The 14,452-nt window shown below is 39.5% G+C and overlaps 1 protein-coding gene across 1 annotated transcript in view; it reads left to right on the top strand.

The window, feature by feature from the left end:
- Window positions 1-14,221, top strand: part of LOC311284934 (sodium/glucose cotransporter 1-like) — a 54,711-nt gene extending 40,490 nt beyond the window's left edge. The window contains exons 7-15 of the mRNA XM_084400234.1: window positions 1,717-1,797; window positions 1,893-2,104; window positions 5,807-5,942; window positions 7,277-7,384; window positions 10,255-10,405; window positions 10,511-10,679; window positions 10,848-11,063; window positions 12,230-12,329; window positions 12,618-14,221. Of these exons, the coding sequence (XP_084256360.1) occupies window positions 1,717-1,797; window positions 1,893-2,104; window positions 5,807-5,942; window positions 7,277-7,384; window positions 10,255-10,405; window positions 10,511-10,679; window positions 10,848-11,063; window positions 12,230-12,329; window positions 12,618-12,832 (1,388 nt within the window). The 3' untranslated portion in view covers window positions 12,833-14,221. The remainder of the gene's footprint in view (window positions 1-1,716; window positions 1,798-1,892; window positions 2,105-5,806; window positions 5,943-7,276; window positions 7,385-10,254; window positions 10,406-10,510; window positions 10,680-10,847; window positions 11,064-12,229; window positions 12,330-12,617) is intronic.
- The last annotated feature ends 231 nt before the right edge of the window (window positions 14,222-14,452 follow it).

The following is a 14,452-nucleotide window of genomic DNA, read 5'->3' as shown; positions in this document are numbered from 1 at the left end:
CGACTCTGGCTCGAACATGTAAGGCTGGCTGGACAAGTCTTCCGTTGTTGACATTTTGTTAATAACGTGTGAATAAAAGGTTTCTGTGCCGCTAGATAATCGTATCTCTGCTATCAAACTACAAAAATGGCCGAACGGGGTGGAGTTGAACCTCTGCAACCTGGAGAGGGGGCGGGGTATGAAGTGTCTCAATTGTATTTAAAGAGACCGCACCAAAACGAGTTGCTCTCAGACGCACATCAGAAAAGGGGTAGAAAAGGGGCCTGTGGAGCTATAATAATTAAGAATTCAGACCCAAGCATTGCAGTTCCGCTTTATATAGACTACAAATGTATGATTTATATGTAAAAAGGAACAATTTAAAAGCATGATATGTCTCCTTTAAGCTATCAATGTCTTCGTCATTTGATTTACACAGAACCCCCCAATCAGTTGTTTCAAAACAATCCGTTATGCTTCATAGACTGAATCAGACCATATATTAACTGTTCTTATTACTGGCAGTTGCTTCCTCACAACTGGCACATAAACAGACCTATAAACAAGATTATGATCCGATCGTCCCAATGGTGGAAGCGGTGAAGGTCTTTTGGCACATTTGCATAAAACAAGTCCAAGATTTTATTGTCCCTCGTTTCACAGTCCACATACTGAGTAAAGGTGGGGAGAGTGTTATGTAGAGATGCTTGGTTAAAATCACCAGAGATAGAAATCAGTGATTGGGGATATTTTGACTGTATCCTGGCTGTAACAGTATTAATATTTTCACAAGCATTAGTCACATTGGCCGAAGGAGGGATATACACCGTTATCGCTAGGCTATCACATAAGAAAATTCTCTTGGCAAATAGTACGGCCTCAGTCCCACCGCAAGTAGTTCAATATATTGCACAGTTTTTCTTTAACCGTGATATGATACGGATTGCACCAACGTTCATTGACAAACAGTGCCAGTCCACCTCCTTTCCTCTTACCCGTCTCCCCAGCATACCTGTCCGCTCGCACAAGATGAAAGCAATCCAATTTTGCAACCGAGTCTGGCGTTCTCTCGCTCAACCAAGTCTCAGTAAGACACATAAAACTGCATTCACGATACTCCTGTTGCATCCTTGTTTGTGGCATCCTTTATGTTGAAGTGCCAATAATTGTTCTCTTGAATAAATAATGGAGCAGAAGTTTGGTACTCCCCATACTGTTCCCAGCGTTCCAAATAAGAACGCCAAAATAAAAATAATCATAATCCAATGATTTGATACTCTCAAACTTAGGACCACACATAAACACATTCCTCAGACATTGATTATAATGCATAATTATAATGCATTCCTACTAAAGAGCAGAAATCTGTAAGAAATGGTACAACCCATAGTAAAATAACTGATGAAAATTAGCTGTTATGTTGGAGCAATATCACTGTCTTTATTACACGGCTCTGTGGAATGCTTGATTCTGATTGGTCGATCGCGCCATCCAAAGCTGCCAAAATAATACATTTGCCTCAGCTGTGCACAAGGCAAGTTTGTTCACAAGCTTTAGCCTCAAGTAACTTTTTACTAGATGGTGACCCCACAAGACACTTGTAAAATCATTAAATTTAAAGTTTCTTTACAATGTAATATAAAAAAAGCAACCAACATGAATACCAAAAGTACATTTCTAAGAACTTCAGTTGCTCAGTTGATTTCCCTTGAAAAACCTTCCCTGTTTCTTCTACAGGTGGTCTAGCTGCAGTCATCTACACAGACACCCTGCAGACCGTTATCATGATTGTGGGATCGTTCATTCTCATGGGCTTTGGTACGTCCGTTCACTTTTTTCTGTACTTTAAACGTTTTGGATAAAAAAAGTCTGCTAAACGACTACTTGCTTCAACATGTTCCATTTTCTTTCAGCGTTCAATGAGGTCGGAGGCTATGAGAACTTCAAGGACCGTTATATGAATGCGATCCCATCAGTAGTGGGTGTAAACATCAGTGAAGCGTGCTACACCCCTCGTGAGGACTCATTCCACCTTTTCAGAGACGCCATTACCGGCAATCTGCCCTGGCCTGGAATGGTCTTTGGTCTTACTATCCAGGCTACCTGGTACTTTTGCACTGACCAGGTACTGATTCATTTATCAAGGTTGCTGAATAATTTTTGTGCAGTAACACTTTCTAAATTGTGGCTACCTTCTCGTATTGCTTTATTCTGTGCGTAGAAACTTTTTTTTTTTTTAGGACATAAGCATTATTTGAGAAAATAAGAGGTCTATGTGTCCTACGTGTTAAGACAGTTTGTGAATAGGCTACTACAAATGATGGCCGTGAAAGAGACTGTGAACGCATTGAATAGGATATGTTTAGTTGGTGAATAGCATAGGCTACTATTACACAGTAGCGATAACATTAAGCGAACCAGAATAAAATATAATATTCAGAAGTAAACAGTGTAGCTGACTTACAGATTCAGTTACCACCCACAAATGAATAAGCGCGACGATTCAGGGAGGAGGCTACACAGTGAACGCAGAGAAAACTTAAAAGAAAGCTACTTAAGCTCCGCTGCTTTTTTGACATTCTCTGTCTCTGGTCCTGCACTGTGCTCACTCAGTGTATGAGGCACTGGACACACTCAGTCTCTCGCGCACTGTCGAGCGCGCTCTCGGACACACTCTGTCTCAGTTTTCTTTTGTCCAGTCCGGCGCCTCATATCAGTGTGCAGTGTGAGAGGGCTGTATCCTCCGGAACTGTCTCAGGTGCAGCGGCCACCTTGTCCGAAGACACAGGCATGGTTAACCTGGCGTGAACAGTCTCTGGCTAGGCAAGCAGGACGGGAACACTCTCTGGCTGGGCAGCCATGACGTGAACAATCTCTGGCTGGGCAAGTATGGCGTGAACAGTCTCTGGCTCAGCAGGCACGACGTGAACAGTTTCTGGCTCGGCAGGACTGACGTGAAGAAACTCAGGCTCGGCAGGACATAACGTGAAGCTCAGGCTGAGGGGATACTGTGGACTTGTAGGGCTCCTCATCTGCAAAGCCCACAGTAAATGATGAGCCGCTCAACGAAAGGGCAAAGTCTAGATATATTTCACCAGAGTATAGTGAAGGGTATTGCCATGCATAAAATAGTAAAGCAGCTTATTAAGTCCATGGCAAAACATGTCTTTTAAGATCTCATCACAAAAGTCCACCCCATGGCAAAGTTCACAAAACAACCTCACATACTCCTTGATTGGACAGTCACCTTGACTGAGAAGGAAGAGACGATATGCTGGATCCATGTTATGGTTAGTTCTTCTGTAATGATGCAGTTGAAACATAGGAGGAAGCAGGATCCACATGCAGCAGTAGTCTTTTATAAAATGAACTCAAAACTTGACAAATTCAGACTAGGGAACAGGACTCAGGAACAGAACATACAACATCAAGAACTAACAAAGACTGAACTAGACACAGGGCTTAAACACACAGGCAAACAAGCTAAACAAGATAACAAGGGGGCGTGGTTAATCAGAAACACCTGGGAAGACACTGAAGACTGGAGTAATGATGCTAAAAAATTCAGCTTTGATCACAGGAATAAATTACATTTTAAAAATATATTCAAATGGAAAACAGTTATTGTAAACTATTAACATTTCACAATATTACTGTTTTTACTGTATTTTTGATCAAATAAATGCAGCCTTGGTGAACATAAGAGACTTATTTAAAAAACATTAAAAAATCTTTTGAACCTTTGAACAGTGGTGTATACACTGAACAACAACCATAAATAAAAGTTTAAACTCAAATTTTTTAAATCAGCAAGCCCTTGTAAACTTTTTAAACAGTTGTTTAAACATTCAATAACCGGACTAAATGATTCCAGTGTTTCCCAAAGGATTTTGTGAAACTGTGGTGGGTAGACCTCGGTCACTCTAGGGTCCTTCATAAGAAACTGTTGTGCATTTTAATGTTAAATTCTTAAATCTGGTGAGATTTATTAATAATAATAATAATAATAATAATAATCTTTGAGAGTTTAAATTTAAGAGCTCCAACCCATATTCAGTGTGCAAACTGAAAATTTAACAAAGAAAAAGTCTGTGCCCAAACTTTAAACCTCTTTTAGTGATAGTGTCTCAGTCTACATTACACTACATAATACTAATAAATAATACAAATAATAATATTCCTATGACAGTAATAGCCATATATTGTAAAACAAATGCACTGAAAAATAAATGGAACTTTTGAAATTAATTTTGTCCTGATTTCTATACATGCAAGAGATAAACGTGAGCTTTTATTTTGACGGAAAACAAGTTTACAAAAGCGTCTCTTTACAAATCTAGTGAAATGCTGTAACCGTCAACTATGCAAATGTGAAAATAATGCATAACTGCGTTCCCAAATGCAAGCTAAACTCAGCACATGCACAGATAGAGTTCACTGCATTCATTCACTGTGAACTGAGACACTGAGCTGATCATGTGCTGATCATGTGAGTGAAGCGGACACTTCTCTTTGCGCAAACAGACAGTCTTTTGAAAAGGACAAAGCCTTATTGAGCTTTCGGTTTTAATTTATTTGAGAGCAATGGCACAAAACACAACATTAAAGACCTTTTATATTACAGTTTTTTACAATCACTTTGTTACTATTTTCAGAACCTTGATGTCATTTTTCACAACTCTAGACACAAAACTCACAACCAATGATCAAAATTTTTCAAAACTCTAACCCTTTTCTCAATTGCTTGGATACAATACACATAAAACTTAGATCATTTGTTCATTCAACAGAAATCACCTGTTCAATATGACACAACTTAACATCAAAGACAAAGTACTACTATTTCAAAAGGCAATTCACATTACATTTCAAATGAGTGTCTATTCATTTCCTTACAATGATCTAACTATCAATTGATACAACTGCTCAAAATGATAAGTAACTGTTGCATTACTCTTAATGCCCGAAGGTTTTTTCCAAGATGTTTGGCTAATGAAAACATCCATTGTGATGTAGATGAGAACCTGTGGCCAAATCCACAGCACAGCGTTGATGACAATGTAGAAGTACAGTAATCACTCCTGTTTTGTTTCTTACAGTACAAGCAAGCAAGTTGAGGAACACTGCATTTGATGTTTTACAGTACTGTCTTTTCTATTTCATAGCTAATTATTTTTGCTTTGATTCAAATAAACCTATGTTGTGATTGTACTGTAGTGTTTTGCATCAACATATTACAAACTTTGTTCAATGATTCCACTGTGTCTGTAGTATTCTCTCTACTACTGCAGTACTTTTACAGAGATGTATTTATACTGTACATGTAGTACCATAATGTCACCTATTTTGTTCTACAATATTTAATGATTGTACGAACAATGACACAGTGAAACTATCGGTTGCTCGTGGGTGATCTATAGTTATGTTTCAATGGTATTTCACAGTAAATTAGTTTTTTGAACCAATGATTGTGCAAGTGCAAGATTTCTTTAAAGATGTGAATGTACAATGCAATGTTTTGAACATTAGACAGCCTGTGTTACAAGTGATAACCGTTTTGAGTTTTGCGTCTAGAGTTTTGAAAAATGACATCAAGGTTCTGAAAATAGTAGCAAAGTGATTGTAAAAAACTGTAGTATGAGAAGTTGAAATATATTTTCGGGCCGCCACAGTCTAGTTAATGAATGGGAAGCACTGAAATCTATAGCGGTCAATGCTGATATTGTAGTGGGCCGCTACAAATAAATCAATGTATGGGGAAACACTGGATTCTGAGCACTAAAATGTTCCTCTGGGTTATTCACACAAACACTCCATCTTGTTTTAGGTGATAGTGCAGCGCTGTCTGTCTGCCAAGAGCCTGTCCCATGTGAAAGCTGGCTGCATCCTGTGTGGTTATCTCAAACTTCTGCCCATGTTCCTCATGGTTTTCCCTGGCATGATCAGCAGAGTGCTGTACACAGGTGAGAACGATTGGCAGCATCCTGGCTGAGATGGGTGATAAACTTATGAACTATTATGTAAATGTTAGCAAATACGTTGACTGAATCATGACTAAGTGATATTTAATGGCAACTTTAATGTTTGAGGTGATATATATGGCCAACTAGATTTTGTTAGTCTCACCGAACTAGACTTTTGCCCATCAGAATAAAGTATGTATTTCTCACAGAAAATGCTAACAACTTACTAGCATCTTGTTCTAGCAAACAATCGCCTAATTAGACAGGGGTGCGTTTCCAAAAAGCATCGTTAGCTAACTAGGTATGGTTCCAAGTTCTGTCGTTATCAGCATCGTTAAATGAGTCAGTGTTACCCGAAAACCATAGTTCTAATGAACATTCGCAAACAGCATCGCGAAGTTGTGTGTTCTGAACGACAGCTCTCGACCTGTGGTTAGAAGCATAGTTTCTTGTTTGCATGACATGAGGGCTTAATAAATCCTTAACTTGAGCACCCCAGGTCGAGTATCTGACAACCAGTTTGTTTTGTTTGACGCAGTGTTGTTAACTAAAATTACACACATTTTGTAAAATGAAGTAAAACTGAAATAAATGAAAATTAGATAACTAAATGAAAATGAAAAATAAAGTTGAAATAAGTTTAAGTTGAAATACTAAAATTACTAAAATGGAAATAAAAAAATTTAAGATAAATAGAAATATAAAAAATAATGAAAATGTCAAAAGTATATAACAAAAAGACAAAATTAAAAAAAGGTCAGTAAAAGGTCATTCAAAATATGAATAAATACTGTTACGATATAAATAATACAAAATAATATGCATGTTTTAATTGGTTCTTTAATATATTATTAATATTGTACCTTAATAATAATACATAGTATGTTTTTTTATCCTTCTAATAAATAATTATATATTTTTTTTTTTTTATTGAAAAGCAGACATAAAATAATAGGCTACTTAAAAATCAGTTCTGCATATCTGACAAACATAACAATGCCTAAAGCTTAAACTAAAATTACAATGAAAATTGACAATAAAAGCCAATTAATAATTACATTTAGAATTAAAAATTAATTAATAAATAGTTATACAAATAGCATTGTGTGACATTTCAGGGGGGTAAATCTGAATTCATGATTCCACAACAGTTTGATTTGTGCAAATGGTATGTGGACTTTGTGATAAGAAATTCTGCCAGTCCAAAAGTAATGCAATCACAGTAAAAAGCATTTTTGTGACGTTTTTGTATGCAATGTGCATCAGAAGGTCAGTGAACAGACAAAGACTATTAGAGAAACTAATGTTTGTGTATATTCTCTTGTTTGTGTCAGATGAGATTGCATGTGTGGATCCAAAAGAGTGTGACTTATACTGTGGAACCAGTGTGGGCTGTAGTAATATTGCTTATCCGAAACTAGTGGTGGACCTGATGCCAAACGGTAATATCCTTATATTTCTAGTTCCCATTCAGCCAGTCACGTCGATGTTACATCGGACTGATGTCATGGGGTCTCGCCTAGGAGCCCAATCACCTCCAAGTGGTAACAGAACGAGCCAATAAATATTGGCCAGTGAGTCACACCCACCCGGACATACGGGTATAAATAGGACCGGCATTACTCACTTTATTTATATTTTGCTTTGGAGCCGAGCGGTTGCACAGCGATCGTTCTTCCAATTCAACTCTACTGAAAAGAGAGTACATTTCTGAAGAGCAAATAACAGCAATTTTAATTGCTATCAGGAGAACACTGTGAAAACTTGCAGCTGGCAAGCTCATCGTGGGATCTTTCCTCATTGTGGGATCTCTGTGTCGTGTGACGGGGCATTCCAGCGGTGTTTGCATCCAGCTTGCTGTGCACACAGTGCAACATTCGGCTAAAAAAACAGCTCCCTAAAAGAGCAAGAACGGGTGGTCAGCGTCTTTTTCAAGATGTGTTTCCATCCGTGTGTTTCTGGATGCGGTCGTTCCTGACTTCATCTGATGGCCACGGACGCTCACTACAAGAGCATGTCCATGTTGGCATTGCGGTCGCGACTCCCCTTTTTCAATACGGAGGCACGAGTCCCCTCTGCTGCTAACCAGCCCCCCGCCACTTCTCGTAGTAGAGCCGCGGGTCTGGTTAGCACTGGTTAGGGAGATCTGAGGGTTACAGTGGGAGCTTCTTTGTCGGGTCCGTCCCCACGAACCTCGCACTCCTCTAGCATGCCATGTGCCATGATTCAGTTGAGCTTAAAATCTTGTCTTTGAAGACAGCGCTCGCTTCCTTCAGGAGGGAGGGGGACCTGAAGGCCTTTTCGGTCAGCGAATCGTGCCTAGAGTTCGGGCTGGCCTTATCTCACACTTTCCTGAGACCCCGGCCCGAATACGTGCCCAAAGTTCCCACCACTCCCTTTCGGGACCAGGTAGTAGGAGACCCAACTCTCGCGCTGCTGTGTCCAGTTCGCACGTTGCGTGTTTATGTGTGTGGTCTCCGTAGCGTTCCCCTCTGTTGGGACTGGGCACGCTTCCCCAGCGTTATGGTCATGGCTGAGAAACATTGGGAATTGAGTTCCAAGGCACTCTTCCCTGGGGTAGGAACAGTAGCTTCGACCATCCCCAGAATAAGATCCTGTCCCTTCCATCCCCTTTGGTAAGACTACTTTCTCAGGCTTACATGGGGCACTAGGTAGGTTACGAAATTGTGAGAGCAGTTGCCAAAAGGGCACGCCGTAGCTTGCCATCATCTGCATCTCCAACACTCGTATCACAGTTCAGTGGCTGTGGCACTTTCCATAGGGATGTAATGTCGAACATGACTGACTAAATGGGAATTTCTAGGTTACTAATGTAAACCTAGGAGACGCTACGTCCCCCCTGCCACAGCCCTAAACCACCACTGAACGGCCGGGATCCTGTCTCGGCTCCTCAGCAAAACATAAATGAAGTGAGTAATGCCGGTCTTATTTATACCCGTATGTCCGGGTGGGTGTGACTCATCATCCAAATCATCATCGTTCTTTTACCACTTGGAGGTGATTGGGCTCCCAGGCGAGACCCCATGACGTCAGTCTGATGTAACGTTACATTAGTAACCTATAGATGTTCTGTCTCTTTAAGCCTAGTTCACACTACATGACTTTAAAACATCAGGCTGAACTGTGCGGTTCACACTACATGACTTGCTCTCTGTGAAATCAGGAGTGTTCAAGTTGTTGAGCTGTTCACACCACACAACACAACGTGATTGATCCGCAACAGGAGGTAACGCACTACACGAGTTGACAACAACTCTTGTCACCCAACCATAGGCGTAATTTGCGGGTGGGACATGTCCCCACCACTATTTTCTAAGGTCGATATTGTCCCCACTCCCCACCACTATTGAAACATCTCGCGGCACGAATGTACCAATACAAATAAACAAAACATCTTCAGTTAACTAACAGAGCATTCATTTCGTTCGTTTTTTAAATAAGACGCGATCTAGCGCTAAAATGTGTGTTTTTTAAAATCAACTGATCAAAGTGCTCGTTGCCGCTGCGATCAGTGGCGCGGATACTATGTTTGTTTCTGGCTCGCGCACAGCCTTCACTCAGACACGCGCTTCAATCCGTTGTGGAGAGACTCGTTCCGGTGCAATTAGAAAACAAAAAGCACAAAAAAGTGTCCCTGCCTGATATACAACCACTGAAAAACATAATCGGTTTTGATGAAAAAAAAAAAAAAAAAAAACTATATGAGTGCGGATTAGAACCCAGAGCCTCTGACACGCGTGGCAAAAATTCCACCCCTGGACCACTTACATACACACTGAATTTCGTCGGAACAACATATAATAGGCCTCACTGAACGACCACTTAAACCCAATCAATGTACTATTTAAATAGATTGCTGGACATCGTAGTGTTATATCTGTTTTATGATTAAGCATTGTGTCTTTGAAAACCGCGTATTTACCCGGTTACCTCAACCCATGCCTTGCTCTGATTGGCTGTAGTTCATGACATCAGTGAGGTTGAGTCGGCCGACAGCTCTGGATATCTAGCATGCTAGATATTTTTCTGGGCTCGGCGACGCGTCTGCGAGGCGTCTGTGAGCGTCTTTGATGTGTTGTTGGCTCTTTCATACTAACAGATTGGCGAGCGTTCATCACTCGCTAATCCCCCGCGATTTGCACGCAATAACACCCCGACCTGTCGGCGAGCTCAACGATTTGCAAATCGGGCTTAAATCGGGCTTAAAATCATGTAGTGTGAACTAGGCTTCACATGCTTTGAAGGATCTGTCTGGTGTTATGGGTCTAAACTGCTGTGTGTGTTTCTGAAGGTCTCAGAGGCTTGATGTTGTCTGTCATGCTGGCCTCTCTGATGAGTTCACTCACTTCCATCTTTAACAGCGCTAGCACACTCTTCACCATGGACATCTACACCAAGATCCGTCCCAAAGCCAAAGAGAAGGAGCTCATGATTGCTGGGAGGTGCGTTCTCGTGTCTGTTTGTATGTGTTACATATTGATTTTCTGACCTTATGAGCAGAAAATGATGTGAAAGGGCTCTTGAGATGCCTGTGTTCATGCGTACAGGTTGTTCATGCTGTTTCTGATCGGCGTGAGTATCGCGTGGATCCCCATAGTTCAGACAGCTCAGAGCGGCCAGCTCTTCGACTACATGCAGTCCATCACCAGTTATCTGGCACCACCCATCGCCGCTGTTTTCACCCTCGCCATTTTCTGCAAGAGAGTCAATGAAGCAGTGAGTCAGTCCTTCACATTTTACAGTTTTATATATTTTGCTTTGTATCCATTTTGCTTGTTAAATTCAGCTTGATATTAATAATATTGTTCATGTTTTTTCTCTCAAAACCGCTCAAGTCTTGATGTACATTTTTTATCTACTGACAATGTTGGCATTCCCTCACAGGGCGCTTTCTACGGGTTGTGTATTGGTCTGTTGGTGGGTCTGGCGCGTATGATACCCGAGTTTGCCTATGGCACGGGCAGCTGTGTGAACCCCAGTAACTGTCCCACGATCATCTGTGGTGTGCACTACCTCTATTTTGCACTGATCCTCTTCACCCTGTCCTGTATATTGATACTGGGCATCTCCCTCATGACCAAACCCATTGACGACAAACATGTAAGTTCTTCTGATACTCTTCAGTATTATAGAGTGTTCTTAATCATGCTTCTGTACCACCATTCTTTCCATTTACAGTTTTTTTTTTATACGCTTTAGTACACTGTTAAAACTCTTAGTGCTAATATCACAACAGATCATCAAAAGTGCACTTTTTTCAAACAATTGTTTTCAAATGTGTTTTTTTTTCTAACACAGAAGTATCCTTTTCACAACACAAAATAAATGTTTCATCTACATAAATGTTTCATTCACAGTAACTGCCTTTCATAAAACTGCTCTTACTATCAAACTTTTGACTTGTTCAGTTTAATACATTTGTCTATTATTTAATCCAACTGAACTTAATGGTTAATCAATTAATCATTTGGTACACCTATAGATTTCTGTAGATATTGATTCTATAGACAGTTTCTAAAGAACTTGTTTGCAATTTCCGATATATATAACCAAATGTAATGAATTCTTTTTACATTGATTTATAGATAATAACCACCACTATGTTCAAAGTGTGTGTGTGTGTGTGTGTGTGTGTGTGTATGTGTGTGTGTGCGTGTGTGTGTGTGTGTGAACGAGAGAGAGAGACAGAGAAATTTGCAATTTTATAGCAGGGGAGAGTATAGGGGAGAGGAAACGTATAAGGAATGTATAACATCAGAGATGCATCAGTAGAAAGAGGACACATGGCATCAAACACAGCATTCTTCATTACAGTATGTATGCCATGTGATACTGTCAACAGATTACCATGGTAGAGACTGCCACATTACTGTAACTCACCCACCCTTCATCTGTAAAGGTCAACTACAGTATAGATTCAGTCATATGGTATACAGTGAGAACATTTACTGCATTGCCAGCAAATTCTGTTCTAGCACGAAACCTCACGGCAGTTTCATAACTTCATCACATCTTTTGATAACACACTAGATAGATATTATTACAAACATTATGGATTCAATTACATAAGTTAGGTAATGTAAGTGTATTTTCTAATGTGGCAACTGAAGCCTGTATTACTGTAATTATTTTAGCAACAAGGGTGATTCGAAACATGTCTGTTGCATTGTTTGCTGTTGAATGAACTGATTGTTAAAAGTACTAAATTGAAAGAAGATCATACTGTTGTGTTTCGGCCCCTCATTCTGTGGCCCCTTGTTGTGCAGCTGTACAGACTCTGCTGGAGCTTGAGGAACAGCACTGAGGAGAGGATAGATCTGGAGTTAGATGACTGGACTGATGATCAGGATTCATCAGAAACAGACGGTACGTCTGCACAAGCCACCAAATTCATAATCATTGATAGGTAGCAGAGGTAACACTCACCGTTTTTGTGTGCAGCGTGCATCACGTGGTTCAGTAAAAGGACTGTGTGTGTCTGATGCTGAGACTAGTTTATGGCCATGATTAATTGACTAGATTGTAGTTTGTTCTAGGAAAAACAAAGGATGTTGATCCAGACACGTCTTATTTGTGTAAATCACATTGCACATGTAACATATTAACTTTTAATAACCAATAACAACCGTTTCCGTTCATCTCTTGACCCTGCAGAGGTGCGTGAGGAACCCGGCTGTTGTAAGAAGGCCTACAACTGGTTCTGCGGCTTTGATCAAGGCAATGCCCCTAAACTGACTAAAGAACAGGAGGCGGCGATGAAGTTGAAGCTCACCGACACCACTGAAAAACCTCTGTGGAGAAACGTGGTCAACGCTAACGCTATTATCCTCCTCGCCGTCTGTGTCTTTTTCTATGGTTTCTTTGCTTAAAGATCACATCTGTATCATCTAACTCTGTTAAGGATATTAGACCTGTATTCTGTGGACAGAAATGTTACCTTATCAGTGACATCGAGCTAAATGTGATTAATCAGATTGTAAGAGGTTACAAATTTCCTTCTTATAATATCCTCAACAAAACCCTTTTCTTCCTTATAGCTGCTTACTGTACTTTATTTGATGGCAGGAACTACAATACAATATTTTTTTCTGTAATTTTTTATTTATATACATTGTTGCACCTAAACTAACTTAACTTAAACAATTAAGTAACCTGGTTGCCTTAAAATTGAGTTTATTGAAATTAAAATTAAATATTTGATTTAATAAAATGGAGATTGTTTTAATAAACAGAAACTCAAAATATTATGTTATCTGAAACACATTAGTCATCTAAGTTGATTTGACAAAAGAAAAAAAGTTGTGATAAATCATGAAAATATTTTTAACTATGTTGTGGTGTAGGTTTTCTGATTCGGGATCAGACTCTGGCTTAATGGCAAACATCTGACGATTTCAAAACAATTCCACAGGTGTAGCAGATATTTTAAACATTATTTTAATAAGAAAAACTGTTACCCAATCATAGCAGTGGGCGTTTACTTCCAAGTCTTGGATGTACCTCTGGAATAAAGGGGGCTGCTGCTGAGGGGCGGGGCTATAGCTGTATGGGGCTTTGGCTGTACAATGATCTGGTAGCCTTGCATCAGTCGTTGACAGATGAACTCTTCAAACACCTGATGGGCCGTCATCACTGGAGACTCATCGTCATGTCTAAGATGGAGAGCACATCAATTTTGGACTGAGTTCTTCAAAATATATCAAATCTACAGTGGGGTTCAAAAGTCTAAGAATACTTGAGAATTTGTCATTTTTCTAATTTAATAAAAACAAAATCAATAGAAGCAAGAACATGTAACTATTTACAAAGCATTTCACATGCTCAGTGTCACTGTAATGTTTAATAGAGACCTAGAAATAGGGCAAATTTTTAAATATTTCCCAATCCCTTTTTTGTCATGTTTAATTGTTTCATGAGAAGGAACAATGTAACATCCAATATCAACTCGCACCAATAAATGTAAAAAGCCCACCCACTTTTTCAGCAGAGCTGGATCTAGAATTATACATTTTTCCAATTGGGATTGTTGTTTTTTTTAAGCCATGAGCCAAATAAACCAGGCACTGTCACCATTATGTTCAGTTTAGTTTTGTTTTAATGGACTTTCAGTTTGTTGTCATTTGTCACATTTGTAATTCCTACCGCTCATCTGTATCCTTTGTTACAGTCTTTTGTCGTTTGCTTTATAAGTTCATCCCTCACATTCATTCTGTTTGGTCTATGTTACCTTTGTGTTATTTGTATTACCCTCAATAAACTTAATATTGGAACTTTATTCATCATCTTCGTCTGTCTTCCTGCAACCACCTGTGACATTTACAAGGTGAATTGCAAAATTACAAACTGATTTGAAGCAAAAAAGTATTGCAAAAAGCTGTATACCAGTTTTCATGAGGGAATGAATGACAATCCCATGAAGCATTGCGAAAGACATAAATTAAAATAAATTGGATAAGTGGGCAGGTGCTAATGTGTTTTTTTTAAGTGCA

The sequence above is a fragment of the Rutilus rutilus genome (genome assembly GCF_951802725.1).
Source record: "Rutilus rutilus genome assembly, chromosome: 25".
NCBI lineage: Eukaryota > Metazoa > Chordata > Actinopteri > Cypriniformes > Leuciscidae > Rutilus > Rutilus rutilus.
This window is presented reverse-complemented; position numbering and strand designations above follow the sequence as displayed.